At 59.9% G+C, this 27456-nt stretch overlaps 3 protein-coding genes across 15 annotated transcripts in view; 2 read left to right on the top strand and 1 right to left on the bottom strand.

Moving 5' to 3' along the window:
* Window positions 1-9691, top strand: part of LOC131815725 (uncharacterized) — a 38550-nt gene extending 28859 nt beyond the window's left edge. For 3 of the 8 annotated variants that reach the window (XR_009347827.1, XR_009347826.1, XR_009347828.1), the window contains one exon: window positions 699-793. Coding sequence is in view for 1 of the 8 variants with exons in the window: in XM_059147624.1 (XP_059003607.1) it covers window positions 585-793; window positions 6512-6598; window positions 9318-9495 (474 nt within the window). In the remaining 7 variants the exon portion in view is untranslated. Of the gene's footprint in view, window positions 1-584; window positions 794-1831; window positions 2385-6474; window positions 6599-9317 lie in introns of those variants that run through there. The other 5 variants (XR_009347834.1, XR_009347835.1, XM_059147624.1 and 2 more) reach the window with 4 other exon arrangements.
* Window positions 33-11494, bottom strand: OVOL1 (ovo like transcriptional repressor 1). Of its 3 annotated transcripts, none has more exons than XM_059147647.1 (4): window positions 11364-11494; window positions 4294-4511; window positions 2264-2453; window positions 33-2016 (listed from the first exon to the last, which is right to left on the bottom strand). In XM_059147647.1, exons 1-4 carry the CDS (start codon window positions 11461-11463, stop codon window positions 1721-1723), a joined length of 804 nt encoding a protein of 267 aa, XP_059003630.1. In that variant the 5' UTR covers window positions 11464-11494; the 3' UTR covers window positions 33-1720. The 3 variants fall into 3 exon arrangements, with proteins under 3 accessions (XP_059003630.1, XP_059003649.1, XP_059003640.1); XM_059147666.1 differs by lacking the exon at window positions 11364-11494 and adding an exon at window positions 6611-6789; XM_059147657.1 differs by lacking the exon at window positions 11364-11494 and adding an exon at window positions 4813-5252.
* A 141-nt stretch (window positions 11495-11635) lies between these two features.
* AP5B1 (adaptor related protein complex 5 subunit beta 1) lies at window positions 11636-22427 on the top strand. Of its 4 annotated transcripts, XM_059147402.1 has the most exons (4): window positions 11636-11725; window positions 18376-18821; window positions 19537-19704; window positions 19809-22427. In XM_059147402.1, the coding sequence occupies exons 3-4, from the start codon at window positions 19555-19557 to the stop codon at window positions 22290-22292; spliced, it is 2634 nt and encodes an 877-aa protein (XP_059003385.1). In that variant the 5' UTR covers window positions 11636-11725; window positions 18376-18821; window positions 19537-19554; the 3' UTR covers window positions 22293-22427. The 4 variants fall into 4 exon arrangements, with proteins under 4 accessions (XP_059003385.1, XP_059003393.1, XP_059003389.1 ...); XM_059147410.1 differs by lacking the exon at window positions 11636-11725 and having other exon boundaries at window positions 16992-18821; XM_059147406.1 differs by lacking the exons at window positions 11636-11725; window positions 18376-18821 and adding an exon at window positions 19106-19192.
* The last annotated feature ends 5029 nt before the right edge of the window (window positions 22428-27456 follow it).

Genomic DNA, 27456 nt, shown 5'->3' with positions numbered 1-27456 from the left:
AGGTCTATAAGACAAAAAAGCAGAAACTCAGAAAACGATAATTCTTGGATTTTAATAGTTGGAGGGAAAGTTATAAAATAAAACAGACAACACAGAGCATTAGGGCTCCCTCCGATTGCAATAACACAGGGCTACAGAAATGTAAACGAAACAGAGCTTCCAGATAAGGTTATTTTATACTATATAACTTCCAGAATACAGCAGCTCCCAGACACTCTAAAGTAAAATAAAACAGGAGTCTTCCAGAACAATCTATACACAGTCAGAGGGCGGTCGGAGAAAGCACCTTCCCCTCAGTCTGGGGCTGGTTCTGCCCAGGGGCCCGGCCGGCCCAGCCCGCCGCACTCTTCGGACCTCTTTCTAGTTTGCCTTCTCCTTCTTCGGCAGGCTGGCTCCAGCCCTGTCCCTCTCTCCTTTTTGACCCACACCCCTTCTCCTGTTTTTTAGCAGGAAACCCAGCCACACCATTAGAGCCTGGTGGCCGATTTCCTCCAGTCGAGCCAACCAGTTCTGGGATGGCTTGTTCCTCACGCGCTCGTAACCCAGCCATGTGAAAAAGTCAGAAAGTAGGCCTCAAACATCTAATGCTGCCCTCCCGAGGGGCCTCTGATGGGGCCCAATTTTTCGCTGCTGCCCTAGGTTTGTTCACTCCACCCAGGAAGGGCAGGCCTTGCAGCCTGGTCCTGTTCTCTTCTCAGTGTCCCAGACAGTGGACTCTGTGGATCAAGGACTCACCACCCCACAGGCCTTCCTCCTACAGCTGCCACTGGACAAACTCTTGGCCTCCACAACGGTGAGTTGTTCCAAAAAAGGTCCATTCTTAGGAGGCAAACAGGCTCTTGGTAACCCCCAAGCAGGCTTTGAAAGGATGTAGGAGGGAAGCAGAGCCCCCCGGGGGAGGGGGAGTAGCCAACGCAGTGCGTTACCCCAGCAGATGGGTAGCCCCCAGGCAGGACTGGAGGAAGGTCTTTGGTGAGATATCTTGGGAGGTACAAGGCTTGGGAGTGGCTTAGGGAAGCCCCCCACCTGCCCCCAGAGCCAAGGCACAGAGGAGGTATGAAATGTCCAGGATAAATAGAACTGCATGGAGAGGGAACAAAGCCAGCTCCATCCTCTCTTAAAAATAGCCACCATTGGCACCAAAAATATATTAATATCTGTACATGTGTCAAAAAAAAAGGAAATAAAACTTCCTTGGCACCTTGTTGTCGGTTTCCTAAAAATGAGGTGATGTGTGGAAAGGCCTCCTGTGTGTGCAGGAGCATCCGTGGCTGTGCACAGTGTATGCACCGCCCCGAGGGAAGGGCCAAGGCCCCCATGGCCCTGAGCTTTAGGCACACTGCAGGGCAGGCGGGCGCCAGCTCCCCCAGCACCCTGCTTTGCCCAGCTGCTCTCAGACCCTGCTCTTCCCTCCGCTGCCCAGGGGGGAGCTTGTGGCCCCTGTCCCATGCTCCGCGCTCCAGAGCAGCATGGCCGCCGAGCATCCCCATCCGTCCTCTGGGAAGGAAGTCTTCTCACTGCAGGCGGGCTGCTTCACGGGGAAGGCACCCTGGGCCTCGCCCACATTGGTCCGGGCTCAGAGTGGCCTCTGCCCCTCAGACAAAAACGCAAACGTGAGCAGAGCTCAGCGCCAGGCCTGAGTGGACATGTGAGCCGCAGGGGGCTCTAGGCCCGGCCACCGCCAGGCAGGGGGCAGGCGACCCGGGCCGGGCGGGGCCGCTCAGAGGTGGTGGTTGCTCTGGAGCAGGGAGGTGACGGTGTTCTGCAGGGCTACGGCCACCTTCTTGGAGGTCTTGCGCAGCAGTGGGCTGTCGGGGTGGTGCTCCTTCAGGTGCAGGACGTGGCCCTCCTGGCTCTCAGACGTGCAGCCGCACTCCTCGCACACGTACAGCTTGGCCCGCCGCTCCTTGTACGCGTACTTCTGCTGCACGCCGTGGATCTTCTTGAGATGGGACTCCAGCGAGCAGCGCTGCGTGAAGGCCTTGTCGCACAGGCTGCATTTGTAGGGCCGCACACCTGCGGGGAGGGGCGCATGGGGGTCAGCGAGCCGACGGCAAGCCCGTGGGCCCCTTCCCTGTCGTGGAAAGGCCAGGCCACCTGACTCTGGGCGGGAGGAGCGGAGGACGCCGGCCCCGTCTCCAGCTCCCTGAGGGACCGACCCATGAGCCACGGGGGGCTTCTGCCCTGAGCTCCAGGACGCCCCCTCCCAGGCCGTGGATCTCCCCTCCCCCGCCGGGCAGGGCCTCCCAGGGGCTCTTCTCACCGGTGTGAGTGCGGACGTGCCTCTTCAGGTCGAACGTGTCGTTGAAGCCTTTCCCGCAGTAGGTGCACAGGTGCCTCTTGACGTCGTTGTGACACTTCATGTGGCGGTTCAGCATGCGCTGGTAGGTGAAGGCCTTCTGGCAGATGTGGCAGGTGAAGAGGTCTCCACTGGGACTGTCCCCCACGGTCACCTATGGGCGAGGATGGGGTTTGCGACAGCCGTCCGGAGCGTGGGCTGCATGGGGGCATGCCATGGCCCAGGGACAGCCGAGCTCGCCCTCCAGAGGCCGCACCTCTGTGCCGCTGCCTCACAGATCAGCGCGGGAGGGGCCGGAAGGAGACTTTGGGTCCATGGTCAGGCTGCTGCCGGCTTCCCCAACCCCCGGCCGCCCGGCCCCTTTGCCCTCTCTAGAGACCTGCAACAAGCTCCCTGTACGAACGGCTGGTCACCACCACCTGTCAGGAAGGCTCCCGCCTCGGGGCTCAAAGCCACTGTTCTGCATCTGTGCCCTCTGTTCGCCTCCTCTGAGGTGGGACCGAGGACGACAAGGACACGGCCTCTGGGGCCGCCACCGCTCAGAGCCTGGAGCCCGGCCCCCTGCTTGTACAGAGCCAGGCCCGTCGCGGTGTGAGGGGAGGCCCCTTGCCATCCTCACGACCCTCTTACTTAGACACCTTCTTCGTTTCTTTTGTCACTACGGAAAATCTCAGATCTTGTCAGACACGGAGATGAGCACCGTGACTACAGTGACCATCATGTAGCATTTAGGGCCGGTCTTGTCTTCTCCTTCCATCGCACCCTAGCCCTTGGCCCTGGATCATTTGGAAGCAAATCCTGGCCACCCTCTGCCCCTCAGAGAGGATGCAGCTCCGAGTGACAGCCGTGCCTTTCCAGCCGCGTGGCCCGCACAGGGAGATGTGGTCTCCATCCTCCACTCTATTACCGTCCAGAGGCTGCTTGTGCTCTGTGGCCCTGTTGTGACCCCTCCTCCTGCCACCCCGTGCCACCCATCCGCTCCTCCTCGACCGCTTCAGGCCCCAGGGAAAGGCCCTCTGTTGCCGGCCAGCTAAGACCTTTCAAGACCCACTCCTCGGGTGCACCTGTCATCCTGTGCCCTCTGCCCTCTCTCCATGCCCTTCCTACCAACCGGGGTCCAGTGGATGACAGGAAGGCCCACAGGGGCTCAGGGCCACTGTGCTGGCTCCCTGGCCACCTGACCAGCTGTGTCTGGGTGCTTTCCCTCTAGTTACAACATGCACTTGGCCTACATGGGGAAGAGAAGGAGGAAGGGCCTTCTGGTGCCAGCTTTCTTCAGTGCTTTGGCACAAAGAACAGGGCTACAAGAACCCTTCCACTAGATCGCTGCTGGCAGGTGCTTCGAGAGCCTAGACCTTTCAGGAACTCGGCCCCGGCCAGGGACAGCCTCACTGGCTGCATGCTCCTTGAAAGCGGGGGCATTTCTACTGCCTCCTGCCCTCCTTACAGTTCCCACCACTGAGGCTGAGTGCAGCGGGCGGCTCCCCTGGCTTTGCCCTCGATGCGAGGCCTCAGAGGCCAACGGGGACAGAAGTGGCACACTTGGGGGAGAGGGAAACTGCAGGGCACCTGCCTCAAGGGACAGTGAACCACAAGGTGGACTCCAGAGTTCACTCTGGGCGCAGCACAGCACGGAGGGGAAGCCAGGAGAAGGGGCGGAGCTGGGCTCCTGTCCCCCACTTTTCCTAGGGCTTGCAAAGAGGTGGCTCCCTTTAAGGCCAGAACAAACCGAAGCAACTCCTAGAACAGACTCCCAAGGGTGAAATATCTCTGAGGCCCTGCTGCTTCTTCCCAAAGTACGACGCTGTCGCTTTAGACCTACTTTTCTTCTTTTCCGCCCCAACCTGTGCCCTGCTGGGTCCGCTTCTCAGCAAAAACCCAGGCCCAGATCCAAGGCCAGCCTCTGCCTGGGTCTCACTGTACCCGGTCTGGTGGGCCAGACACAGGTCTGTAGACACGCTCCCGGTCCTCGGAGACGGTATGAGACTCAGTACCTTCATTTTGGTGCGCAGAAAGCCGTGGTCTCTGCTCTGGGGCTCTGCCAAACGATTCATGTCTTCGGAGGGCAGCTGGGCTACCACGCAGGGCCCTGGGGCCGCACCATAGCTGGAGTCCCGAAGGCTCATGTCCAAAACCAGGGGGCACGACGGGGGCTCAGCCACCGATGGCTCTGGCTCCCGGTAGGGCTGTGGGGGGCAAAAGCCCAGACTGACTGCAAAGAGAAGAAGAGCCAGGTGAGGGGTCTGGCAGGGACAACAGGATTCAGGCGTCTCTCCGGACAGCTGCCGGGCAGTGGGCTGGCCGGGCCCGGGAGCCTCCACCTTGGCAGGGCAGGCTGTCCCCAGCCCGTCCTCGCTGCCCCTCCCTCCTGCCCCATTAAGGTCATTACAGGGGACGCTCGCCGAGCACCACAGCCCACAGGCCTGCCTGCTGAGTAATTTGTGTCTTAGCGGAACTGGGAGGACCGAACCTGCCCCGCCAATTATCCCTCCAGAGCTGTCCGCCTGGCCCACCTGGGCCAGTCCGTCTGGATTCCAGGTCTCATCCGTGCTCCTGCGTGGACAAGGGGGCACCACTGGAGGCCCTGGGTCCGGGGATTCATCCCTGGCCCCTGGCCTGGGCCGACCTGGGCTGCTTCTACAGGCCGATTTAGCGGCTGGCCTGGGGGGAGCGGGTGGTCCTCGGGGCCGGCTGGGGTCTGCTGCTGCAGCTCTGCAGGGCTCTAGGCTCGCCGCTCCCGCCGGCCAAGCGCGGCAGGCAAGCAGGACAGGTGAGGGGGAGCAGGGAGGAGGTCAGGCGGCAGCAGGTGGACGCCGCGGGACGGTCTCCCGGGCGCCGTGCCCAGCTCTTATGCAAGCCTGCCCCACAGCGGGGACCGCTTGCTCGCCATAGCACAGCGAGGGCTGGGCTCCCAGCCTCCGCCCTCCAAGGCACCGATACCTGGCAGCCCTCGGTGGCGGCCGCTCCCTGCCAGGGACAGCTCACACTGAACGGGGCCAGAGAGGCTTGGCCCCCCCCGTGGCGGAGCACGGAGGAGGAGGCGCTGCCTGAGCCACACGGAGGGGACCAAAGAGGGACCAGACTAGCTAACGTTTTAATGTGTCAGTCTTTTCCTTCCCCGAAAGGCTAAACTCTGTACACTTGACCTTTTAACTGGGTAGGGCTTAAGGGCACAGAGTCCCACCCCCACCATCAAAAATCCGAATGTAACTTCTGGCTGCCCCAGAACGTTAACCGCCCAGAAGCCGTATCGAGAACAGAAACAGTAGGGGAACACACGTTTTGCATGTTCTATGTGTCATAAGGATAAGGAGAGTAAAGAAAAGTGTTGTGAAGAAAATCCTAAGAAAGAGAAGACACATTCCCAGCCCTGGGCTGTATTTACGGAAAGGACCCAAGGTCTGAGCGGCCCCTGCCGTGTGGTTCAAACCCGTCTTGTAGTGCGAGGATCTGCTGTCCCTAAACGCCATAAGCCAGGAACATTTTCCAAGCTTCGAAAGGATAAATCAAGAGGGGCATAGGAAGGAAAGGATGAGGTGCTTCCAGAAGACGGATGTAGGAGACCCAGTGTAGGTCTCAGACCAGCGGACAAGGCCCAGCACACCCCCTGGCCCAGGAGCTGCTGAGACAGAGAGGCCTCGGGACCCAGGGAGGGGCGGCCCCAGGACAGGGGGCGCTGGAGGTAGAAGACAAGGAAGGCCCAGGAGCTACTAATGCAGGAAGCACGAATGTGAAAGCACCGAAGAAGTTTCGGGAGAGGCCCTGGCTCTCGCCCCCTCAAAACACAACAAAGGTCTGACAAGGGAAGAATGCGCCTGCCTGCCGCCCAGAACCCGTTCTGCTGGCACTGGCGTCCGTCTGTCCGGGGGACTTTAATGAGCCACCTCATTCCGGGTGTTGATTCACCAGTGCCTGGCCCCGGCCCGGCCTCTGAGCTGGCACGGCACCTCCCTCGGAACCCTGGGAGGCTGGCGGGGGGGGGGGGGGGTGCTGGGAGGTGGGGGGGGCAAGCTCTCGGGGTCCCTCCGGCCTCCCCACAGTGACGGCGGTCTGCACACCGAGCGGGGGCTGTCAGAGTGCTGGCGGCTCCTGAGGCCGCTTTACCGGCCACTGGAGAGAGATCTTGGCCGAGAATTCAAAGCTGAATGACAATTTCCATTTCTCAATCCAGGTAGAGACCCACAGGAAGCTCTACCCCCTTCTGTCTTTCAGTATCAGAGAGCCTGAGCGAAGCTCCTGGAAGTGGGAGCCGGGCCACAGCAGCCACCCAGGCAACGGCGGAGGGAGGAGTGACAGCAGGTGAGGGCTTACCAGTCTGTGCTCAGAGGGAGCTGTCGCTCTGGGCTCCCCCTGGCTCCACTGAGGGGGTGGCGGTCTACACCCCCCTCTGCCTGAGCCAGGGGCAGCAGGGCTTGGACGGCCGCCATAGGGTGCCAGGGTGGGGATGTTTGCCTCGGCCCCGCCCGCCAAACCTGTCCTCCCGCCACCCCCGGGAGCACACCCTGCCGCTGCCGCACGCACACAGAGTGCTCATCGGCGTGCCGCTCCTGTCCCTGGGTGTCACTGGGTGGCACCTGGCGGCAGGAGGCAGGAAGCAGAACTGGTCGGGCCCTGCTTGTGCTGCTCTCTGTCCCCTAATTAGATGTTTCCGGCAAGGCGGCTGTGGCGACTCATCGCCCGCCCACAGCTGCGGAGTGTGGCGGGGCCAGACCAGCTGGGCCGTCTCCCCACTTACTCCCGCAGGGGCTCACGGGCTCCCCTTCTGTTGGCCCCCCGCTCACCTCTGTGGGGTGATGCGGAGGGCCCAGGGGGCCCAGGGCAGCTTTCCAGCCAAGGGCCAGCTCCCCAACTCCTCGTCCTCAGCAAGTCCCCTCTCTCAAGCCTGTCCCTACCCCAGACTGCATGCTGCTGGCCGCACGCTGGCCAGAGAGCCAGGTCCTACCCCACGCCAGGCCTCCAGTCAGGGCTGTTCTCTAAGGAGAGCAGGTGAGGCACATGTGAGGATGCCTGATCCCCGACCCTGGAGGGAGGTTTCGGGGGGGCGGTGCTGCGGTTGACCTGGTGGGTAGGGGAGGTGGGTAGGGGGGGTGGGTTGTGACTCAGCTCAGAATCAGGAGGGATCATGTATCAGCAAGACCCACGCTGGTGTGAGCTGGCCTTGCCCCCTTATCAGGAGAGGCAGGGGTTCCCCGTGCCCCTCTGCCCCCCGCCCCTGCAGGCCAGGTAGCAGTGCTGGAAAGGCAGTGAGGGCCAGCCAACTGGTAGAGATGGGCAGCCCTGGAAACAACGGGCCTGTGCCCCAGCCTGTGGCTTTCATCCTGTGAGTGCCAAGTGTCTCTCAGGCAATCTCTTTTTCCCCTTTCCCAATTGCCTTTCAAAGTCGACACTGGGCCCCTCAGCGCCGGGCATCTCGGCCCTGGTGCCAGGGTGGGCAGCCCTGACCCGCTGCGGGCTGTGCCTCCCTTTGCCGCCCCCCCCACCCCACTCTTCCAGCCAGCACGGGGACGGGCACCTCTGTGGGACTCCGAATGTGTTGCAAGTGACCATCAACAGTGGCCACCCTCGCTCTAGTCTTCCCTGTGCCCAGAGGACTTGCCTCACCTGCTTTCTTTCTGGGACAAACGGTCTGGCAGGAGTCTGTCTTGGGTCACCCCAGCCGAGAGCAAAGAGCTTGGCAGCTTAGGGGACAGCGCCCCACAGGGCAGGCAGGAGCCCCATCTAGGCCACTGCCCAGGCCCAAGTTGCTCTTCCGTCCCCACTCACTGGGTGGCTTTCTGTGCTCCCAGCCTTGCGGCCTGGAGACGATAGCAGGCCTTTCCTTCCTTGCCAGCATTTCCCAGGAATTAGAAGAATGACCCTCACTGGAGGCCGGATCTCCCCCGCAGCCCTCAGTCCCTCCCACCGAACACACGTACTCTGGGGCCCAGAGCGGACTGAGAAGCCGGTCCGCCTCGGCCTGGACAGTGAGCAGCCAGGCTCCTGGCCTGCCTCGTCAGCTCCGGGCTCAGCACCTCCCATCTCCCCTGCCTCGGCCTGGCTGCCTCCCTGGGGTGGGAGGGTGCTGGTGAACTGGGGAGACAGATTGCAGAGGCCCCAATGACAGGAAGGGGGTGCAGGGGGGCCTAGAAGGGGCCCTGGGATGCCCATATCTGGGAGCAGGGCATTTTGGCTTCCAGGCTGCTCCTAGGCTCATCTGCCTTCAAGCACCTTCCTGACTTTCCACTGTGGCTCAGCAAGGGCTTGGGGTACGGGGCTTCATCCCTGTTTCCCCGGCTTCCCTTTCAGTCCAAGAGATGGAATTTAGTGGGTACCAGTGCTTCCTTCTTGAGAAGCCAGCATCACTCCCTGTTCTATTGCTAGAGCAAGGGAGAAACGCCTTGGGACAGGAGGGCAGGGCGTGAAGGGCTCAGGCTGGGCTCTTGGGCTGAGAGGTAACCTGCGGCCTCCCTTCCTCTATGACCTCACAGCCCCCTGTGCCCGCTTCTGGGCTTTTCCCCTTGGCTTTGGAAGGGGGAGTGAAGCCAGGAAAAGGTTCTGCCCTGGGGATGGGAACTTCTAGAATCGTGCCTCAGGGAGAGAGGCTAGAGTGCCGGATACCGGTGCCCTGAGCCTTCAGCCTCCCAGGGGCTCTCTGATGCCTTCAGGGTCTCCGAGGGTCGGGCAGGAAGGTCAGACCTCAAAGGCTTCCCTGTTCCCCAGCTCCCGCAGGGCCTCTCCCAATGGGACCGGGGTCAATGCTTAGCTGGTCACAACGTGCTGAGCCTGTGAGGTGGGCTGAAGGAAACGTGCCCAGCCGGCTCCTGGGGTCATGGTCGGCTAGTGATGGAATGGCTCAGCCAGGGGACAAGCCACCACAAAACACACTCCCCCCTCTCCAGCCATCTGAGGCACCCAAGCGTGGCCCAAGAACATTCCCTTTCTCATTTCCAAAACCTGTGGGAAAACTCTCCAGTGGGCCACATGGCTTCTAGAAGCTAAATTAAGTGCTTTGCCTTCTACCCCTTGCTTCACCCCACAGGACTCACCCTCCCCAGAACGACGAGGGCAGACGCTCACCTGTGCCCTCCAGGTTTAGACCCGGACCCAACCATCTGGGCCGATCCTGTCTCGAGAGAGGCCTGCACAGCTCCCTGCTCTGGTCACCAGCAGCAGGTGGCACAGACCACCCGGAAGCCCTCCTCGGCCATCCCCTGTAGGGACAGCCCCTCACACTGCTCCCGCAAGGGCCACCAGAACTCTGGTGGGGAAAGTCACCAGGATGCAAGGAAGTCAATGATTTGAACAAACGGAATTTCTTTGTCCTTTGTAAAAGTCAACACATGATCTGTTACTGATTGGGATGTGAAATAAAACTAAAAATAACAGCACACTGAGTCTCCCGCAAGGCTCAGCTCACCTTTAACACAGTCCAAGTTCAGTTTATCAGATCCGAAGGCGCAGCTAAGCAGCAAGACAAACACAGGTGAGGGAGGAGGCAGGAGCGAAGAAGGGGGCTCCGTTCCTCTCCGGCCCTTCTGGGGGGGGGAACAACCAGAACAACCCCAACGCCACCCCGCCTGCCAGGAACTTGGTCAGGCAGGAAACTATACACAGAATCCTGGGCCCACACCCCAATCCACCTCAGGTGAGCTGCGTTTTGGCCTCAGTTTCCCCTTGTTTTAAGGAGGCTCTAGAAGCAGCGCCAAAGCCCTTGAGATAACCTGTGAAACATCTCAGCAGTGTCACAGGCCATTGGCTCCTGGCCCGTCAGGTCACAGAGATCTCACCACTACACCCACTGTCTCCACCAGTTTATGCTAGGAGAGAAACTGAGGCAGGAGCTGGTACAGGGCCCCTCACGGCCCTCATTTCACCACTCTCCTGCAAGGCCCTGGGCGGTGCCAGGGAGCCCGGAGATCAAGGGTCAAAGTCGGTTGGTTAATTACAACCCCTGCCCCCCACCTCCACCTCCCTTGGAGGCGCTGGGCTGGGTGTGCAGCGCCGGTGGGGGGGGCGCCCCACCCGCAAGGCGAGGGGAGGGGGAGTTCGGAAGGAAGCTGCCTTTCTCCCGACCAAAGATTTTCTTGGGGGTGGAGGAGGATAGAATGCACCAAAGTGTTCTCAGGACTTCCAGAGGAAGATGCCACTGGAGAGGGAAACAACTCGGGTTACTCATTCAAAGGCTCGGACGCTGTCAAGGCGTCCTCCAAAAACAGGCTGGGCGCACCAGCGGCGGCGGGGGGCCTGGTCCCCTGGCGGGGGGGCTGGGCTCGTGAAAAGCACTGTCCGTCCGCTCAGCTGCGTCCTCTGCAAGTATGTCCCGGGCAAGGAGGCGCGTTTCTGCCGGCGGTGAGACCCGATCCCACCCTGGTCCCCAGGACAAGCGGGGCGTAGCCAGGAACCGTCCCCACGGATCTCCGTGCACTCCGCGGGGCGGCCGGCCGGTAATCCTTGGCGGCCAGACCCCCACCACGACCTTCTGGCCACCGGAGTGTGGGAAAGACGGAGAGATCCAGGAAGGCGGCTTAAACGAGTTTTCTCTTACATTTTGCACAAATTGAGGCTGAAGCTCCAGTTCGCTCCCTGCCCCCCGAGGTGGCATCGCTCCAGTGCCCTCCTCCCGCCTCATAAAAGTCCCCGCTTTCTGGATTTACGACGTGAGAGTGGAGGGTCGCCGGAGCGGTGACACACCCCGTTGCCTCCCCTGCGCCGCGGCTCGGGCCGGTGGAGGGGAGGGCGGACCCGCGCGGACCCGCGCGCCACGGACCCGCCCGCCCCCGGCCCAGCCGCGGGGTCTGGGAACTGCCCTCGCCCCCTCCCGCCGGCCCCCGCCCCCAGCCGGCGCCTCCGCCGCCTCCCCTCCCCCCTCCTCTCCCCTCCCCCTGCGCCCCGGGCTAACGGGGCCGCGGCCGCTTAAACATTAAATCGGGAGCCCCGGCTGCGCCCGCCCGCCCGCCCGGCTCCGCGCCGCTGCGCCCCGCACGCACGCCGCCCGGACGGCCCCCTGCCCCGGCCCCCTGCCCCGGCCCCCTGCCCCGGCCCCTCGGGCGCCGCAGGCTCGGGGGAGCGGCGGGCCGTGCCTCACCTGGCACGTAGATCTCGCCGCGCTCCTCGTCGGGGAGCTCGCTCCAGTTTCTCTTGCACGTGGAGACGCACGGCTTCTTCACCAGGAACGCGCGGGGCATCTTCGAACCCTCTTCGCCCGGCGCCGTCCGCTTCCGCAACTACAGCCGGGAGCCGTCCCACCTGTCCCGGGCCGAGCCGCGGGGCCGGGGAGGGGAGGGGGCGGTTCGGGGAACGAGGCGCCAAGGGTCCCCCACGTTCTGCGGGGAGACCGTGCCCGGGACGGCGCGCGCGCCCGCCTCCCACTCCGCGGGGCGGTTGCCACCCTCCGTGCCGGCCGAGGCCCCTGCTGCCAGGTGCACCGCGCGGCCGGGGAAGCGGCAGGTAAGCGTCTCCCGGCTCGACTGGCGTCCCCCGCGGCTGTTCGGGAAGTCTTAAAGTGCGAGCCGGACGGACGGGTTCACGCTTTATTGGCTCGCGGCGGTGTGTGTTGGTGGCTGGGGCGGGGTGGGGGGGTGATCTGAGCTAATTAGCTTGGAGCGTCCCGGGGAGCGACGGCGCATGCGTTGGGAAATAACGGTGACAACCCACCTATTTGTTACCTGTCGAACCGGTTTCCATTCCGCTGCCGGTGAGGTGGCCTCGCGGCCTGGGCGGGGTGGCCGGGCGGGGGCGGAGGGGGGGGGTGCCCGGCGCGGGGCACCCAGCACCCGGCTGCCCCGCCGGCCCGGCCGCCGCCCGCTCGCCGGGCCCCCCCCCCCCCCCCAGCCGGGAGCGCTAGCTAGTGCTTCGCGAACGGAAGCTTCGGAGTTTCGGGGGGGAGCCGAGGAGGGGAGGGGGCAACGTTATGTGCACCCGCGCTCGCACGCTCTGCGGGGGATGACATGAAACTCGCCCAACGGGGCCCGGCCCGGGGAGGCGCGAAGCCGTGGGGCGGGAACGGGCGGTCCCGCCCACACTTGTTGAACCGGGCCTGGACCCAGGCGGCCCGGATCCCGAAGGCCCGGCTGAGCAATTCGTGGTTCAGACAAGTGGTATTTGCTGGGCTCCGGCTCCGTGCGGGCAGGCACGCGAGGCTCCAGGAGCGCGTAGGCCGGTGGGCGGGCCCGCGGGGACGACGCGGCCACTGTACCAAGCGGAGAGTGCCCGCGGAGAGCCGGTGGCCGGTCCCCGTCCCAGCCCGCTTTCTGGCCAGGGAAGGGAGGAGGGCTTCGTGGAGGAAGGGGCGTTTAAACCTCTCCGAGTCCACTGAGATCCGTAAGACCTTAGCGCCTTTGTTGCTGGGGCTCACACTCCCGCAAACACCTCATTCCTGGTCCCAAAGAGCCAGATTTCAGGTGCCCAACCTACTTTGCCTGGTTTCAGCCCCTGCAAGGCAGAGGGCTCTTGTCTGCTTCCGGCAAAAGCCCACCCTCGGCTGAGGGTCAGCCTGGGACACACACCCTCCCCTATACCCCCACCCCCAACCGTTCAACAGACTCTGTCCAGCCCCCAGGTTTAGCTGGAGGGAGGCCCACCCCGGGAGTGCTTGTTGCTTTCCAAGTTACTGTGACACTTTGGGCTTCTCTTACCAGCTGGCGTCCTGGGGTCAGGAATGGGACCCCTTCCTCTTTTTAGATCTCTGTCTACCCCATATAAAATAAACATTTCAGGATCTCTACCACACATACACCTTTTCCATGTGTTAAATATCTGCTGGAACAGATTAAGAGGAAATGAGTCTGATAAATGAATTCGCACAATTCCAAAAGTCAGGAGTCAAAGGGGAGCAGAAGCCTGGCTGCCGACCTTGGGGCAGGCCCTCTACATTCCACCCCCCATAGGTGGTCCAGGAGCCCCTGAAGGTGGGCGGGGAGAGTGTGCACTTCAGGAACAGGTGGCTTCCTCCTTCACTCCCTCCTGGGGCTTGTGACTTTGGCCAAAGGCCTTTCCTTTCCAGCCTGTTTCCTAGTCTATCACCTGGGCATCCTGTCACCTACCTCCCGGGGTCACTGTGGGCTCTGGCAGCGGGCCTTCGCGCACCCCAAACATACTTTGTCACCCCTCCCTTATTACCTGCACCCTTTGGTTCAACTGGCGGGAAGTGAGCACCTTACCTTTTGAATAAATCCTGGAGAAACATTTTCCAACACAGTGTGTCTAGGAAGTAGATTTAGCCAATTAAGTCAACAAATATTTATTGAGCATTTCGGCTGTGCCAGACCCTGCCCAGGGCTTGTTACACAGTAGGTGCTTAGTGGAAACTAAGTCTTCACAGATGACCTCGGACACAAGAAGCACAGCCTTTCTTGTTGGGAGGAGGAGGTTAGTAAGGAACAACTCAACTGTCTCCACTTGTGGAAAGAATGTCACACAGTGTCAGGAGGGATAATCACCCATGCTATCTGCTGCAGTATCTCTGGTATCCAGTATCCACCGCTGTATGTGGCACAGAGTGGGTTATGGATAAATACTTGTTGCAAGAAAGAATATCTCTTTTTCTTGACTCGTGTGACCCATTCAGCTTTTCATGTTCCAACTTTTGGTAGAGGTAACGGATACAAAGCAAACTGATTAGAAGGAAAGCAACAGGGCAGGTTCAGTGACCGAAGGCAACTGACGCAGGCTGTCAGGGAGGGAGAGATGGAGAGAGCCGTAGGGACGGTGCAGAACGTGGCCGTCTAAAGCGGCACGAATAATCATGTCATTTGAACAAAGAAGCCCAGTGTGGCCACATCCGTCCATTTTCGAAAAGAAGCCAAAAACCCAGGTTTGTAGGTAAAATCGACCAATTTTTTAAAGTTGGCTCAAAAAAATTTTTTTTAAGATCTTATTTATTTATTTGACAGAGTGAGAGACAGCGAGAGACAAGCAGGGGGAGGGGGAGAGGGAGAAGCAGAGCTCTGGCAGAGCAGGGAGCCCGATGCAGGGCTCGATTCCAGAATCCTGGGATCGTGACTCAAGCCAAAGGCAGACCCTTAATGACTGAACCACCCAGGCTCCCCTCAAAAAAAAAAAATCTTTAAAAAAAAACCCATGGAACACGTCAAAGAAAATACCATTGCAGGTCAGATTTGCCCAATAGGCTGCTGGTGTGTAGTCTGTGGTTCCTGAGCCGCCCTAGAATGAGACAATGTGCATGAACTTGGATAAACACCGAGCTAACCTGTGAACTCCATGAGGGCAGGCTCCTTCTGCTCCGTCCACACAGTGTCAGATGTCATTCATTCACTCCTTCCTTCAGTCAACAAATATCGAACACCCACCATTTGCTTGGCACTGATGATTCTGTGGTGCCAGGCAGACAGAGAAAGAAGGAAAGAAGAAAGTGCGATGCATGACTTCGGCGATGGGATAGTCACAGGTCGGGGTGTTGAGGTCTGAACAAGAGGTAGGGGCCGGCTGGGCGAGCCGGCGGGAGAGCCAGATCCCCAGAAGGACACCTGGGGCCCCAGAGTAGGAGTGAGGCTAGTGTCATGAGATGAAACAAAAGACGAGGTGGGATTGGGAGGGGAAGGCAGATGTGGGAACTGAGGTTGAAGAGGCGGCTGTGCCATGTCGCATGAGGCTCCGTATGGTGCGAAGCTGTGGTAGAATGGAGTACTAGAGAGACTGGTAAGGACGCTACTATCCGAGCAGGGCTGTGATGGTGGCCTTGGCGATCTGCAAAGGGAGCCATGAGCTCTGATTCTAGGTGTTCTGGACCTCTCTTGTTGGCATAGTGTTGGGACAGGAGAGTGAAGGAAGGCAGAACTCCAGCAAGCAAGCCAGGACGGTGCTCCCCGAAAAGTCGAGGCTGGCTCCCGCCTTGAATGCTGGGCTCCCAGCCTGAGAAGCCTAGAAAGAGCTGGGGCAGGAGTTAGATGGAGAAGGTCTTGAACTACCCCTTCCTGTTCCCAGACAAGGCTCAGCAGGGAAGCCGGGAGAGGGTAGAGGCAGGGCAGGGACTGGGAAGTAGGGAGGTTGAAGGGCTCCCAGGAGATGAGATGTGCTGTGAGGACACTTGGGTGCCCCAGACTTTCAGTCTCTGGGGACTCGAGGCAAGCCACCTAACCTGTCAGGACCTCAGTTTATACATCTGTAAAGTGGGGCTCCTAGTTCCAGCTCTGTTCCTCAGAGAGGTCAAGAGATGTTGATTTGCTTTTGCCGGAAGTCTAGCAGCCTTTGGAAATAGACTCATCATGCAGGCTGATGGTTCCACGGCCACCAAGGCCTCTGTGTGGCTCACATAGTGGCCTTTCCAGCGCCAGGTAACAATAGCCTCGGGGAGGCAGCCAGGCCCCTGAGCAACCATGAGTGCTGTCAGGACACCGACCCCTTCACCTCTGCAGAGTTCCTGCCCGTGGGCCTCCCAACTGTCCCGATGTCCAGGTGGGCAGAAGGCTCCCTCGGCCGGAGCTGGGGGGTGCAGGGGGCAGTCGCCAGAGGAGGAGCATTTCTGGGCCATCTGGAGCCTCTGGAGCTGTGCAGGGAGAAGCCAAAAGTTCCTGCTAGAGAAGGCCAAGGACCCAGGTGAGGCTCTCCACGGTGGCTGCGCATCTGGTGCCAGACTTGATTCCCTCCTCAGTTCCCATGGCCTTCCCCACCGCGGAGACTGGAACCAAGTACTCAGGGCCAAAGCCTGGGGTCATCTGTCCCCCCTCTTCCGTCACCCTAACATCTACCCACCGCTGAGTCCCAGGGGTGCCCAAATCAGCCGCATATGCCCACACCTCCATCCACAGCTGCCACCGTGGGCCAAGGCCACAGAAAGCCCCTTCCCCCCCACCCAGCCAGCTGTCTCCCCCCAGCCCAAGACCTCCCGTGGCTCCCATGGCTCCCATGGCAGCTGGAATAACATCTTGGGGGCTTGATGCACTCTGGCCCCTCCCGACCTCCCAACCGCTGGCCTCACCATTCCTGCTGGTTCTGCGCGCGCCAGCACGCCGGGTGCCCGCCATCCTCCCGGCGGGCCAGAGCCTGGTCCTGTTCCGACCTCTCCTCCGCTGTGCCTCCTCCCAGGTGGCTTTTCTCCACCCGATGACTGCTTACCTCTTGTCATTCAGGTTTCAGCCAAGTGTCCCCCACCCCCACCGCCTCACCCATTACCCCGTCCTGTTTTCCTGGCAGCATCTTTTCCTTTGTGAAGTTTTTATTTGTCCTGTTTGTTGTCCCCCTCCCGCGTCTTGTGTTCTGTATATAAGGGACCGCTTTTCTTTTAACACCATTTTAGTAGTTTTATTTAGATACAATTCATAGACCATAAAACCCACCTTTTCAGAGTATACACTTCAGGGGATTTGGTATCTTCACAGAGTTGTGCAGCCATCACCACGGTCTTCCAGAACATTCTCATCACCCCAGAAGAAACGCTGTATACATGAGCAGTCACTCCCCATTTCTCTCTTCCCCAAGCTCCTGGCATCCATTACTCTGCTCTCTACGGATTTGCCTATTGAGGTGTTCTTTTTAAGACATCTCTGTATCCCCAGGGAGCACCCAGTGCTGAGAAGATGGGTTGGCCATGTCCCCATTTTACAGATGAGAAAACTGAGGCTCAGGACCCCTCAGAAAACTGACTTTCCCTTTTCCAAGCCTTGTGTCTATCTCCCAGGAGCTGGGCTACACCCTGGAGGCTGGAAACTCAGCAGAAAGAGAAGGAATGAGGTGTGAACTTCAAGTGGGGGAGTTCGCTGCTCCGCTACCTGGCTGCAGCCCACACCTGGGCCCTCTTGGCTGGGGGGTCGCTTTCCCCGGCAGGCCCGCTGACTGCAGACTTGGAATGATCGTGCGCAGTGCTGACGGGCTGAGCTTAACTCTCTGCCTGGCCTGTGCCAGGGACAGACCAGTGCCGCCATCCTAGAGGGGAACAGGGCAGGGACATCTGGGCAGGCAGGTAAGGGGAAAGCCCATCCCAGGACCTGGACACCCTCCGAGGGCTGAGGGTAGCTGATGTGGAAGGAAGGCATCAGGGGCGGTAGGGGGCTGTTGCTGAGGTCCAGCCTCTACCTCTTAGAGGTTCTATGACTTGGGGCAAGTGACTGCACTTCTCCGAGCCTTGGTTTTCTCATCTGGGCATGGTAGCCATCCCTGGGTACCCCAGGGTGGCTGTGAGCCTGGGAGTCGTGTGCATGCACCCACCACATCGGGAACCACACACAGGTTCCCTCCTTCCAGACCCCTGGCCCTAAGAAGCCAAAGCTCAGAAACGCTGCTGAAGGTCAGAGGCTAAATGCGGGCCAAAGCCAGTGGCAGACTTCCTGACCCTTTGAAGCCTGTCTCCCCAACTGTAAAAAGAGGTTTAATAATCATTCCTCTCTCCCTGTGAGTGGTGAGGTCTAGGGGCCTGTGGTTATCAGCACCCTCTGGGCCCCAGACAGGGAAACCAGACAGGCTCCTTGTTACCCCCAAGCTGCCTTCCCTCCCAGGGCTGCTCTCATCCTGGCCTCTTTCATCTTAGGTTTAATTAGCCGGGCTGCCCCACCCCACAGTCTCTTGGGCGGGAGTCAGCACTCCCATTTTATAGATGGGGAAACTGAGGCACCTAGAGGGAAGTGGTTTGGGGCTGCCGCCTGTGAGTCAACTATGGAGCCAGAGCCAGAGTTGGGACCGGGCTTTCCAGCTGGACCTGTCCCTCGGGGCGGGTCCCTGTCTCCATCCCCCTGGCATCCCTGGCACCGCCGGCGCCCAGAGAGCCTCTTTTCCACCTCCCCTCTGGTGGGCAGCAGGACGGGTGGGGAGGGGCCTGCGGAGCCTGGAGAAAGGAGAGAAACGAGTTGGCAGCAGCCAGAACATGGGGGCTCAGGTCTGTTTCATCTTCAAAGCTGGCTAATTAGAGCTAAAGGCTTTACTGTAGCCTGTGGGGCCTGGACGCCGGCAGTTCTGGGCCACGGAAGCCAGCGGTCAATGGGGCATCCGCCCTTGCGGTTCCGGGCCCAGGAGATACTGCTCTGGGAGCTACAGGCGACCCCCGAGTGTGGCCAAACAGCTCCGATCCTGCCCTCTGGAATTCCAAGAGTGCTGGATTGGTGCACCGCTTGGCCCGAGGTCTTTAGTGGCGAAGTCTCCGTTTCCAGGTCCGTGCCAGGCCTGCCGCGAGCCCTGTGATCCACCCGGCCCTGCCACTCTGCACGTCGGCATCCCGTTGTTTTCCGGCTTCCTCCAGGATTATGGCCTTGCCCTGCCAGCTTTACCCTGGTTAGGCTGCCACAGCCCTTGCCGACTGTCAGCTATTGGTATGGCCTAAGACAAAGGTCAGCAGCTTCCGCCCGCGGTGACCCCGGCGCCGGCTCCGCGCCCCCAAGCCCAGCCGGGGGGGGGGGGGGGGTGGCCGGGGCCGGCGTCGGAGAAGCGAAGCCAAGCCCGGAGGCGCCCGCCCGACCGGTTCGGCCGGGGCTGCGAGGAGCACTTCCTGCGGGCGCTCTGGGACCGCACCTTGCACACCCCCCAGCGGACACCCTGGGAGCCCGGAGACCCGCACCCCACGCCCTCCGCAGGGTGCGGAGAGCCCGGACGCCGGCAGGTGGGCAAGGGGGGACGGGCTGGTGGCCATCCTCGCGGGCGCGGCGGGCCCGGGCTGTCGGAAGGCTCTGGGATCGCGGCCCCCGCCCGGACCGAACCCCGGCATCCGGGAGCCTGGGCCCACCCAGCTCCACCGCCTCTGCCCGGGCCTGAGGCGGTTTCGGGGAAGGGGGGCCCCGCACGCAGCGGGACAGTTACTCAGCCCCAGCGAAACCGGCGAGTCGGCACCTGCTGGCGGGGCGGGAGGGGAGGCGGTGGCCCCGTTACGGCCCCGCCCCCGCCGCCCACGCGCCGCGCGCCCCGCCCCGCCGCGCGCCGCCGCCCGGAAGGAGCCGGCCGGCCCGAGCGCCCGCGGCGGCTGAGTCAGGCGCGGTGAGAGCGGCCGGCCCGTTACCGCGGGCGCCGGGGGCCGGGGCGGCGCTGTGGTTTCGGTGCGGGCAGCGGGCGGGCGGCGTAATGAGCTCTCGGCACGCACCGGGCGCCGGCGGCCCTGCCCCGCGGGGACCCTTGGTTGCCCGCTCCGGCGTCGCCCCCGAGACCTCTCGGTTTTATCTCGGGGTCCGGGCACGGGGTCCCCCGCTGGCGTCTGCGCGTGGCAGGGGGCGGCTGGGATTTGCGAGGCGGCCCTGGGGTGACGGCGGCCCCTTCGGGGTGCGTGCAGGTGCTCGCGCGCCCTCTGGCGGCCGCGGGCCTGACCTTCCTTCGCTTCTTCGCAGGGACCTGGGTGCGGCACCATGGGACCCCCGAGCCGGGAAACCTGGGCCCAGCGCCTGGGCGCCTTCCGGGCCAGCCCGTCCGCCTTCATGGCCGGTCCCGAGGGTGAGGATCTGGGTCGTGACCTGTTGATCGAACTGAGAAGTGAGAAGCTGAGCGAACAGACCAAGGTAGGTCCTGCGTGCATCCCCCCGCCCTGGGCCATCTGGTCACCTCAGCACCCCCGCGCTCGAACCACATTTTCGTGATTCCCACCTAAATCTCCCATCCCCAGGTTTCCTTGCTGGCTCTGAGCTTGGAGTACCCAGCCCAGCTGTGGCCGGACGCTGCTGCAGCCGAGGCAGCGGCCACCTCGTTGTTGGACACCCTGGTCCTTCTGCCCCCACGGCCCTCAGCCCTGCGGCGGCCCCTGCTGCTGGCGGCCACCACAGTCCTGGCGGCCGGAGACGCGCTGGGCCCCACCTCGGGAGCCTCCCGCCGGCTCCTGCCACTACTTCTTGGCTTGGCTTCTGGCCGCGATCTGGGGCGAGGCTTTGGCCCCGCCTCGGAGCAGCGCCCCCTACAGGCCACGGCCTGTGAGTGCCTACGGGAGCTGGAGAGCTGCAAGCCTGGGCTGCTGGGGGACTGCCTGGGGCTGCTGCGGCGCCTGCTGGGGCAGGAAGGCCCGGTCCAGCCGCTCAGCCTGCTGCTGGCACTCGCTCTGCGCAACGCCTTGGTGATACGGGCCAAGGCCAAGGCCGGACTGCAGGGCCTGCTCGTGGCCGGAGATGCGCCCACCCCAGGTGGTCCCTGGAACTGGGCACTAGCTGAGGAGGGGGGTGCCCACCCACAGCCTCAGGCACCCAGCTGGCCGGCAGCCGAGGACGAGGAGTGTGGCCTTGCAGTGCTGGAGCCCAGTCCTGAGGAGGCCCGGGAGCTGCGGGCTGCTGTGGCCCAGCTTCTGGACTCCTCCTACCTACTCACTCCTGTGGCTCAGGCCCAGCTTCTGTGGCTTCTGGGCTGGGCTCTGCGGGGTCTCCGGGGACAGCCGCCAGTGCTCTTCAAGCCACAGTTGGTACGGCTGCTGGGCACGGCCCAGCTGGCACTCCTGCATGCGGTGCTGGCACTCAAGGCGGCCTTTGGCGAAGCCCTGTTCACAGCCCAGGATGAGGCCTTGCTGCTCCGCAGGCTCACCTTGGCCGCCCAGCACCCCGCCCTGCCCCTACCCGCCCACCTCTTTTACCTGCACTGTCTGCTGAGCTTCCCTGAGAACTGCCCTCTAGGCCCTGCTGGGGAGGAGGCCGCCCCCCTGCTGCTGGGGCCCCGGCTGGGCCGCAGCCTCCTGCCCAGTCTCCTTCATGACCCGATGGCTCTCCTGGCCCGCCTGCACCTGCTGTGCCTGCTCTGTGCCGAAGATGAAGAAGAGGAGAAAGGCCAGGGCTGGAGCCCCCAGCGTTACCTAGGGGAGCTGCTGGCTGGCCTGCGCCAGAGGGCAGCCTTGGATGGGGGCCCCCGGGCCTTGGCTGCTCTCTGCTTCCAGGCCTCCTACCTGGTCGTTCGCTGCCTAGCCACGCAACCTCTGGTGCTGACGCCCTTGACCCACGGGCTGGCCGAGCTATACCGAGCCCGGCCTGCGCTGGCTCCCCATTTTGTGGATCTCTTGGATAGGGTGGGCCCCGAGCTAGGGGAGCCCCTGAGAGCGGTGCTGCGGCAGGAGGTGGTGTCCAGAGCCGGCAGAGACGAGGCCCTTCGTTGGCACCTGAAGATACTGGCGAAAGTGGCCGACGGGAATGCTCCAAGTGCCACCCTAGGCTTCCTGCGAGCTGCGGCGGCCCACTGCACAGACTGGGGCCTCCAGCAGGCTCTGCTGAGGGTCTGCCGGACCTTGATGCGGGCGGGTGTCCGGGAAGGCCTGGCCGACTTGCTGCAGGCACTGGCCAGGCAGCTGGATGACCCTGATGGACGGGACCATGCCCGGCTCTACTACATCCTCCTGGCCCACCTGGCGGGGCCTAAGCTAGGGGTGGCCCTGGGCCCCTCTCTGGCCGCACCGGCACTGACCTCCTCGCTGGTGGCCGAGAACCAGGGCTTTGCCGCCGTGCTGATGGTGCAGGAGGCCCCGGCCCCGATTCGGCTAAGTGTGGGGCCCCGCAGAGCAGCGGGCCCGGGCCCGGTGCTGCAGCTCCAGGTGGAGGTGCTGGAGCCCGTGTTCTCTCTCGAGCTGCGCTTCCGCGTGCAAGGCCAGCTGTACGCGCCGCTGGACGCGGTCCACGTGCCCTGCCTGCGCCCGGGCCGCCCCTGCAGCCCTCTGCTCCTGCCGCTGCAGCCCCGGCTCCCGGCTCCCACGCAGCTGAGCGTGCGCGCCCTGTACGCCACCCCCGCCGGCCTCACGTGCCACGCCCACCTGCCACCCGTGCCCGTGAACTTCGAGGACCTTTTCCTGCCTTTCCCCCAGGCCCCCAACGACGGGGACAAGCAGGGCTTCTTTGAGGAGCTCTGGGACTCCTGCCTGCCAAAGGGCGCGGAGAGTCGCCTCTGGTGCCCTCTTGGGCCGCAGGGGCTGGAGGCCTTGGTGTCCCGCCACCTGGAGCCCTTTGTGGTGGTGGCCCAGCCCCCCACCAGTTACCATGTGGCCATCCGCCTGCCCCCAGACTCGAGGCTGCTGCTGCGACTGGAGGCGGCCCAGGCCGGCGGAGTGCCTGTGGCCCTGCGCACCGACCACTGGGCTGTGCTGCCTCTGGCCGGGGACTACCTCCGTGGGCTCTCAGCCGCTGGCTGAACCCGGAGACTAGGCCAGACCCTGGGACAGTCTTGCTCAGGGGGGGCCCTGCGGGCCAGAACACAGTCCTGTGACTCCTTTCTTAAGAAAAAAAAAAGTGGGGGGGTAGAAAAGAAAAGAAAAAACCAAACATATTCACTAATGACCTTCACGGGTGTGTTTCCTTTTGAGCCCTGGCTGGGGGCATGCTCAGGGGGCTTGGGGGAGGAGAGGCTCCAGGAAAACCTTCAGAGAAGGAAGCGCTGCCCTGCTGGGCAAATGGGAGCAAAAGCCTCCCTGTCTCTGCTTCCCAAACAGGGTCAGGCCCCGCTTGGAAGCCATGCAGTAACTGAGGGATGTGGGAGCCGGCTTTGGGCCTCCTCCAAGCTTTGCGGGGTCCCTGCCCCGGGGAGCTCAGCCTAGCTAAGATGTCTGACCAAAGGACAGAAACAGAGGAGGTTGCAGTGGTCCGGTGGCCCCTCCCGGGGTTGGAGGGGGTCCCCATGCCACGTTGACTGGAACCAGCTCAAGGAAGGGCTGGTCAGTATAGTTCAGGAGCCGAGAGACAGAGAGAGAGAGAGGCTCCAAGCTGTGGGCTACAACGAAGCTGACTTTTCCTCCCCCCAACCCCACCTGAGGACCTAAGAATCTTCTAGGTTAGACAAACTCGTTCCCCTTGGCCTTTTTCCAAATATGTGAGATACCTCGGCTTCAAATGTATTGCAAAGCTGCTCTGCTAACCAGGCACCGCGCTGGTATTTTCCACAGACCATGCCTCCCGCCATGCTTGCAACAGCTCAGCAGGGCCCCACAGATGAGGAAATTTGTAGGCCAGAGGGGTTAAATGATTTTCCTGTGGTCACCCAGCTGGTTAGTAATCGTGTTTTGTCACCTCGGAGCAGGTTTCCATAACCGCACCGTCAGAAGCGAGAACTGCACGGGCGGGAGGACCACAGAGGCCTGGGCCAGCCCTCAGGAGGCTGCCGGAGCGACAGTAGGAAGTGCTGGACCCCAGAAGGACCAGGGGCTTGGGGCCTAACTTCCGTGGTCCCTGCCTCTCGGGCTCCCCAGTCCCACCCTCTGGATTGTGGCAGGACCAGAGGGAGAGCAGGGCCTGGGACAAGCGGGGCTCTTCCAGGTCAGGTCAGGAGGTGCCAAGTTTGAGGCACGGTAGTCAGCTGTGGGAGCTGAGCCAGCCACAGCCGATCGGGAAGAGGCTGGCTCCAGGACACAAGCTTGTCCAGCTGTTTGCGGCAGAAAGGGATTGCGGATACCCGTGTCCCAGGTGGCTGGGAAGGCTCAAGGAGGGGCCGCTGGGAGCCAGCCCCGGCACCGCCGGGTTCCAGAGCCCGCTGCCCCGGCTGGAGTCTGACTTCTCTCAGCACCAGGGCGGGGCCGGACGTCAGCAGGCGGATGGGCCTTCCAGCAGGGCCTCCTGACCCCCACGACTCCTGCGTCTGGCACCCGATAGAAAGGCTGAGCCCCTGAAGCTGCGCAGCGGCCTTGGCCTGGTCTCCTCCATCCACGTCCTTCAGACGGTTTCCCGTGAGTGGGCTGTATGTCTCCCACAGACCTCCAGCACAGGGGAGTCCGGAAAATCTGCCTGTTCTCTTTTTGCCCTCAGCCGCAGGATGTAGGGTTAATCCTTAGCCAAAGATGGAGATCACTGGCCTGTGTAAGGACTCACTAGCCATCCATGCATCTGCCCAATTCTCCAGTGCTGGGCCCCAGAGGCCCCCGACTCCCCGACCCTGCCACACATCTGTCATGGTGGGTGTCATAGATGTCCCCTCCTTGTGTCTATGTGATAGTTTCCCTGGGATACACACTCCTAGGAGAAGAATTGTTGAATCATAAGGCATGGATGGGCTTGACTTGACTAAGAGGTGTCTCCGCCTGCTCGCAGTATGCCTTGGAAGGTAGGGATGGACATGAGTGAACCAGCCCACGCCATCCACCGCCGTCCACCCCTTGGCACACGCCCATCCATATATACCCCAGCTCACACTTCAACTTCTCGAAGGTCCTAGCAACACCAGCCTGCTCCCACGACAACCTCTCCTACAACCAAGATTTCTTCCCCAAAAGGAAACCCCAATTTCCAGCAGCCGCTGGCCACCCGTCTGGACATTAGTGATGTTCGCCAGTTGCTGGTTCTTCACTTCCTGTAGGTTCATAGCCTTCCCCACCTGCCTGAGGTTGGGCCCAGCCATGAGATCTGTTCGGGCTACTGAAACACAGAGGGTCCATTCTGGGGCAAAATATTCACTGCTAACCACTCGGCTTCCTGGCCCTCTCCTGCCCTGGCCTGGCCGCTGTGGAAATGTTCATGGATATGGAGGTGTTCGAGAGTTGAGTCACAATCCGGTCTCGGTATACTGTAACGAAGGCACTGGATTAAGACGGCAAACATTAATAACACACACCTTCTATGACACAAGAGGAAAGACATAGGAGGGATATTGGTCAAGCTATATTTTACTTGCAAGGAAGAAAGTATTGTGTAACGAGTTACAAGGCCATAATGGGGACCTCCAACTTTCGCAAACGAGTATATTGTACAGGGTGCCCAGTTAACTTCAAAGAAATGACAAATGATTTCTTAGTATCAGTAGGTCCCAAACATTAGAACATATTTTTACCCACCCAAAAAATTGTTTCTCTAAAATTCAGATATAATCAGGCATCTTGTATTTTATCTCTCAACCCCAGATTGGTATTTATATCTTATTTCTTCTACAATCCATTGTATATACATATATTTTTTCTTTTTTTTTTTAAACCTTCAAAGCTCTTTACCTAGTAAGATGACCTTCATCCCTAAGAGGTCTGAGTCCTTTGTAAGCCTGCCTGTGTTGAAGGTCTTTCATTCCTTGAGTCCTGGGGACTCCCCTTCTCCATCATGTGGCCACAGTGATTTCTTCCTTGATCATCAGGACCAATCAACCTTTCAGAGCTGTTGGTTCCAAGGCACGAAGAGGGCAAAATGACAAGGGAGCGGTCTTCCCTTCCAGTTCAAAAGAACCAGTGTTGGGTCCATTAGCATTCAGGCTTGAGTACTAAGGACTCTGAACCAGCAAGGTCCAAAGCTGGAGGGATGAGAAACAGATATTTGAGAGAGGCTTCCAGATTGCTGAAGATGATGGTAGCAGCGCAGGTGCCCATCTCCCTGCCCCCAACCAAATAACCTGGAATAAAGAAAAGAGAAAGATATAATTACACAAAACCAAGTAACCCTTAGTATAACTTGAAGCTAAAATGCTCAAACTCAAAAAAGTACCTGTAAGTAAAAACAAAAAACAAGTGACAGCAAAACATCACCCATGTCCCCGTCCCAACCCCACCCTGCACAGGCTCTGGGCAGACTGACGGCGAGAAACTAGAGCTAATAATGGCCAACGCTGGATGGAAGACCCCAGAAAGATGGAGTCCACCAGAAATCGGAAAATGTGAAGACAGGTCTAGAGCAGGCCAGATCTTTTTTATTTTTTTTTTTAAAGATTTTATTTATTTATTTGGCAGACAGAGATCACAAGCAGACAGAGAGGCAGGCAGAGAGAGAGGAGGAAGCAAGCTTCTGGCTGAGCAGAGAGCCTGATGCGGGACTCAATCCCAGCACCCTGGGATCATGACCTGAGCCAAAGGCAGAGGCTTTATCCCACTGAGCCACCCAGGCGCCCCAAGTCAGAGCTTTGACTACAAGGGAGGAATTTCAAAGTACCTGGCGATTTGAGTGGGCTGTCTTTGAAACACATAGATTTAGGGAAAGCCAAGAGCAGAAAGGAAGGGAGAAGTACCTTTTGGCATTTGGCTTTCAAACGGGAAGCAAATGGAGAAATTTCATGGCTCTGCAAGACAAAAGAAGAAAATCAAAGGGCCCAAAACTCCTTCCCCACTCTCCAAACAAACAAAAATCCAGGAAAGCATCTGGACTCTCCGAGTTGGCAGAAGAGGGAGCATTGAACTTGGAATAAAACACCCAGCACCACAGAAACGAGCAAGAAAAGATTAACAGGTTCATATGGAGTCATGGCAAAATATCAAAAAATGGATTTCATGCCATGTCAATGAAGGAAAATTCACACAGGCTCCTGAATAAACAGCCGCAAAATATGAGAAAGCTAAACACAGCACTGTAAACAGAACTACGGGCACACAAAACAGGCATTTGAAGATATGCAAAATTCCCCAGGATGAGAAATTTTGAAAAGAATGGAAATAGATAAAACCCAGGAGAAGAATATAGAAGGTTAATTGAACTCAGGAGAGAAAGGGAAGAAACAGACAAAATTATCCAGAAATATAGATTACATTATAAAATGTCCGAGGGAGAATGGACTCAAATAAATGTATAATAAAAGACAGGAAAATGACCAAGAACATGAGATTAAAAAGTAGAAGTCCGAACAAAATTATGGCAGAGCAGTGTCAAAGAGGAATCCCGTCTGTGTTATTGGAGTCTTAGAAGAAAAACCAATGAACCAGAACTGATATTTAACACTATAAGAAAACTTTCCAAGAGCAAAAAAATCTGCACCTTGGAAGGGCCCCCTGGGAACTTGGGAAAACTAACCCAGAACAATCAACGTTGAGACACATCCTCATAAAATTATTAGATTTCAAAATATTTTTAAAAAAGAATTCTCAAGGGGCGCCTAAGTGGCTCAGTTAGTTAAGCTTCCAACTCCTGATTTCAGCTCAGGTCGGGATCTCAGTGAGGTGGGGCTCTGCTTCATATTTTCTTTCTCTTCTCCCCTTTTCCCTTTGTTCCCATGCTCACTCTCTGTGTCTCAAAAAAAAAAAAAAAGAAAAGAAAAGAAAAGAAATTAAAAAAGAAAGAAATAAAGAAAGCTCAAGATTTTCAGAAAGAAAGGTCAAATAACTTTTTTAAAAAGTTTTTATTGATTGGGGCGCCTGCGTGTCTCAATGGGTTAAGCCTCTGCCTATGGCTCAGGTCATGATCCCAGGATTCTGGGATCGAGCCCCATATTGGGTTCTCTGCTCAGCAGGGAGCCAGCTTCCTCCTCTCTCTGCCTACTTGTGATCTCTATCTGTCAAATAAATAAATAAATAAATCTTAAAAAAAAAAAAAAAAGTGTGAACCAAGGATTTTTATATTCAAACAAGTCGTCCTGCAAGTGTGAAGGCCATCGGAAAGAGCTTTCTGTTTTTCAACGAGTACTTT

This window comes from Mustela lutreola, chromosome 1, assembly GCF_030435805.1.
Source record: "Mustela lutreola isolate mMusLut2 chromosome 1, mMusLut2.pri, whole genome shotgun sequence".
Taxonomy (NCBI): domain Eukaryota; kingdom Metazoa; phylum Chordata; class Mammalia; order Carnivora; family Mustelidae; genus Mustela; species Mustela lutreola.
This window is presented reverse-complemented; position numbering and strand designations above follow the sequence as displayed.

Excerpts from the sequence above, each read along its gene's own strand:
- OVOL1 (XM_059147647.1), bottom strand. The coding sequence starts at position 11,463 with ATGCCCCGCGCGTTCCTGGTGAAGAAGCCGTGCGTCTCCACGTGCAAG. Across the intron at positions 4,512-11,363 it reads CGGCGAGATCTACGTGCCAG|TCAGTCTGGGCTTTTGCCCC; the intron begins GTGAGGCACGGC and ends TTCTCTTTGCAG. Across the intron at positions 2,017-2,263 it reads GCACGTCCGCACTCACACCG|GTGTGCGGCCCTACAAATGC; the intron begins GTGAGAAGAGCC and ends CCCTCCCCGCAG.
- AP5B1 (XM_059147402.1), top strand. The coding sequence starts at position 19,555 with ATGGGACCCCCGAGCCGGGAAACCTGGGCCCAGCGCCTGGGCGCCTTC. Across the intron at positions 19,705-19,808 it reads AGCTGAGCGAACAGACCAAG|GTTTCCTTGCTGGCTCTGAG; the intron begins GTAGGTCCTGCG and ends TCCCATCCCCAG.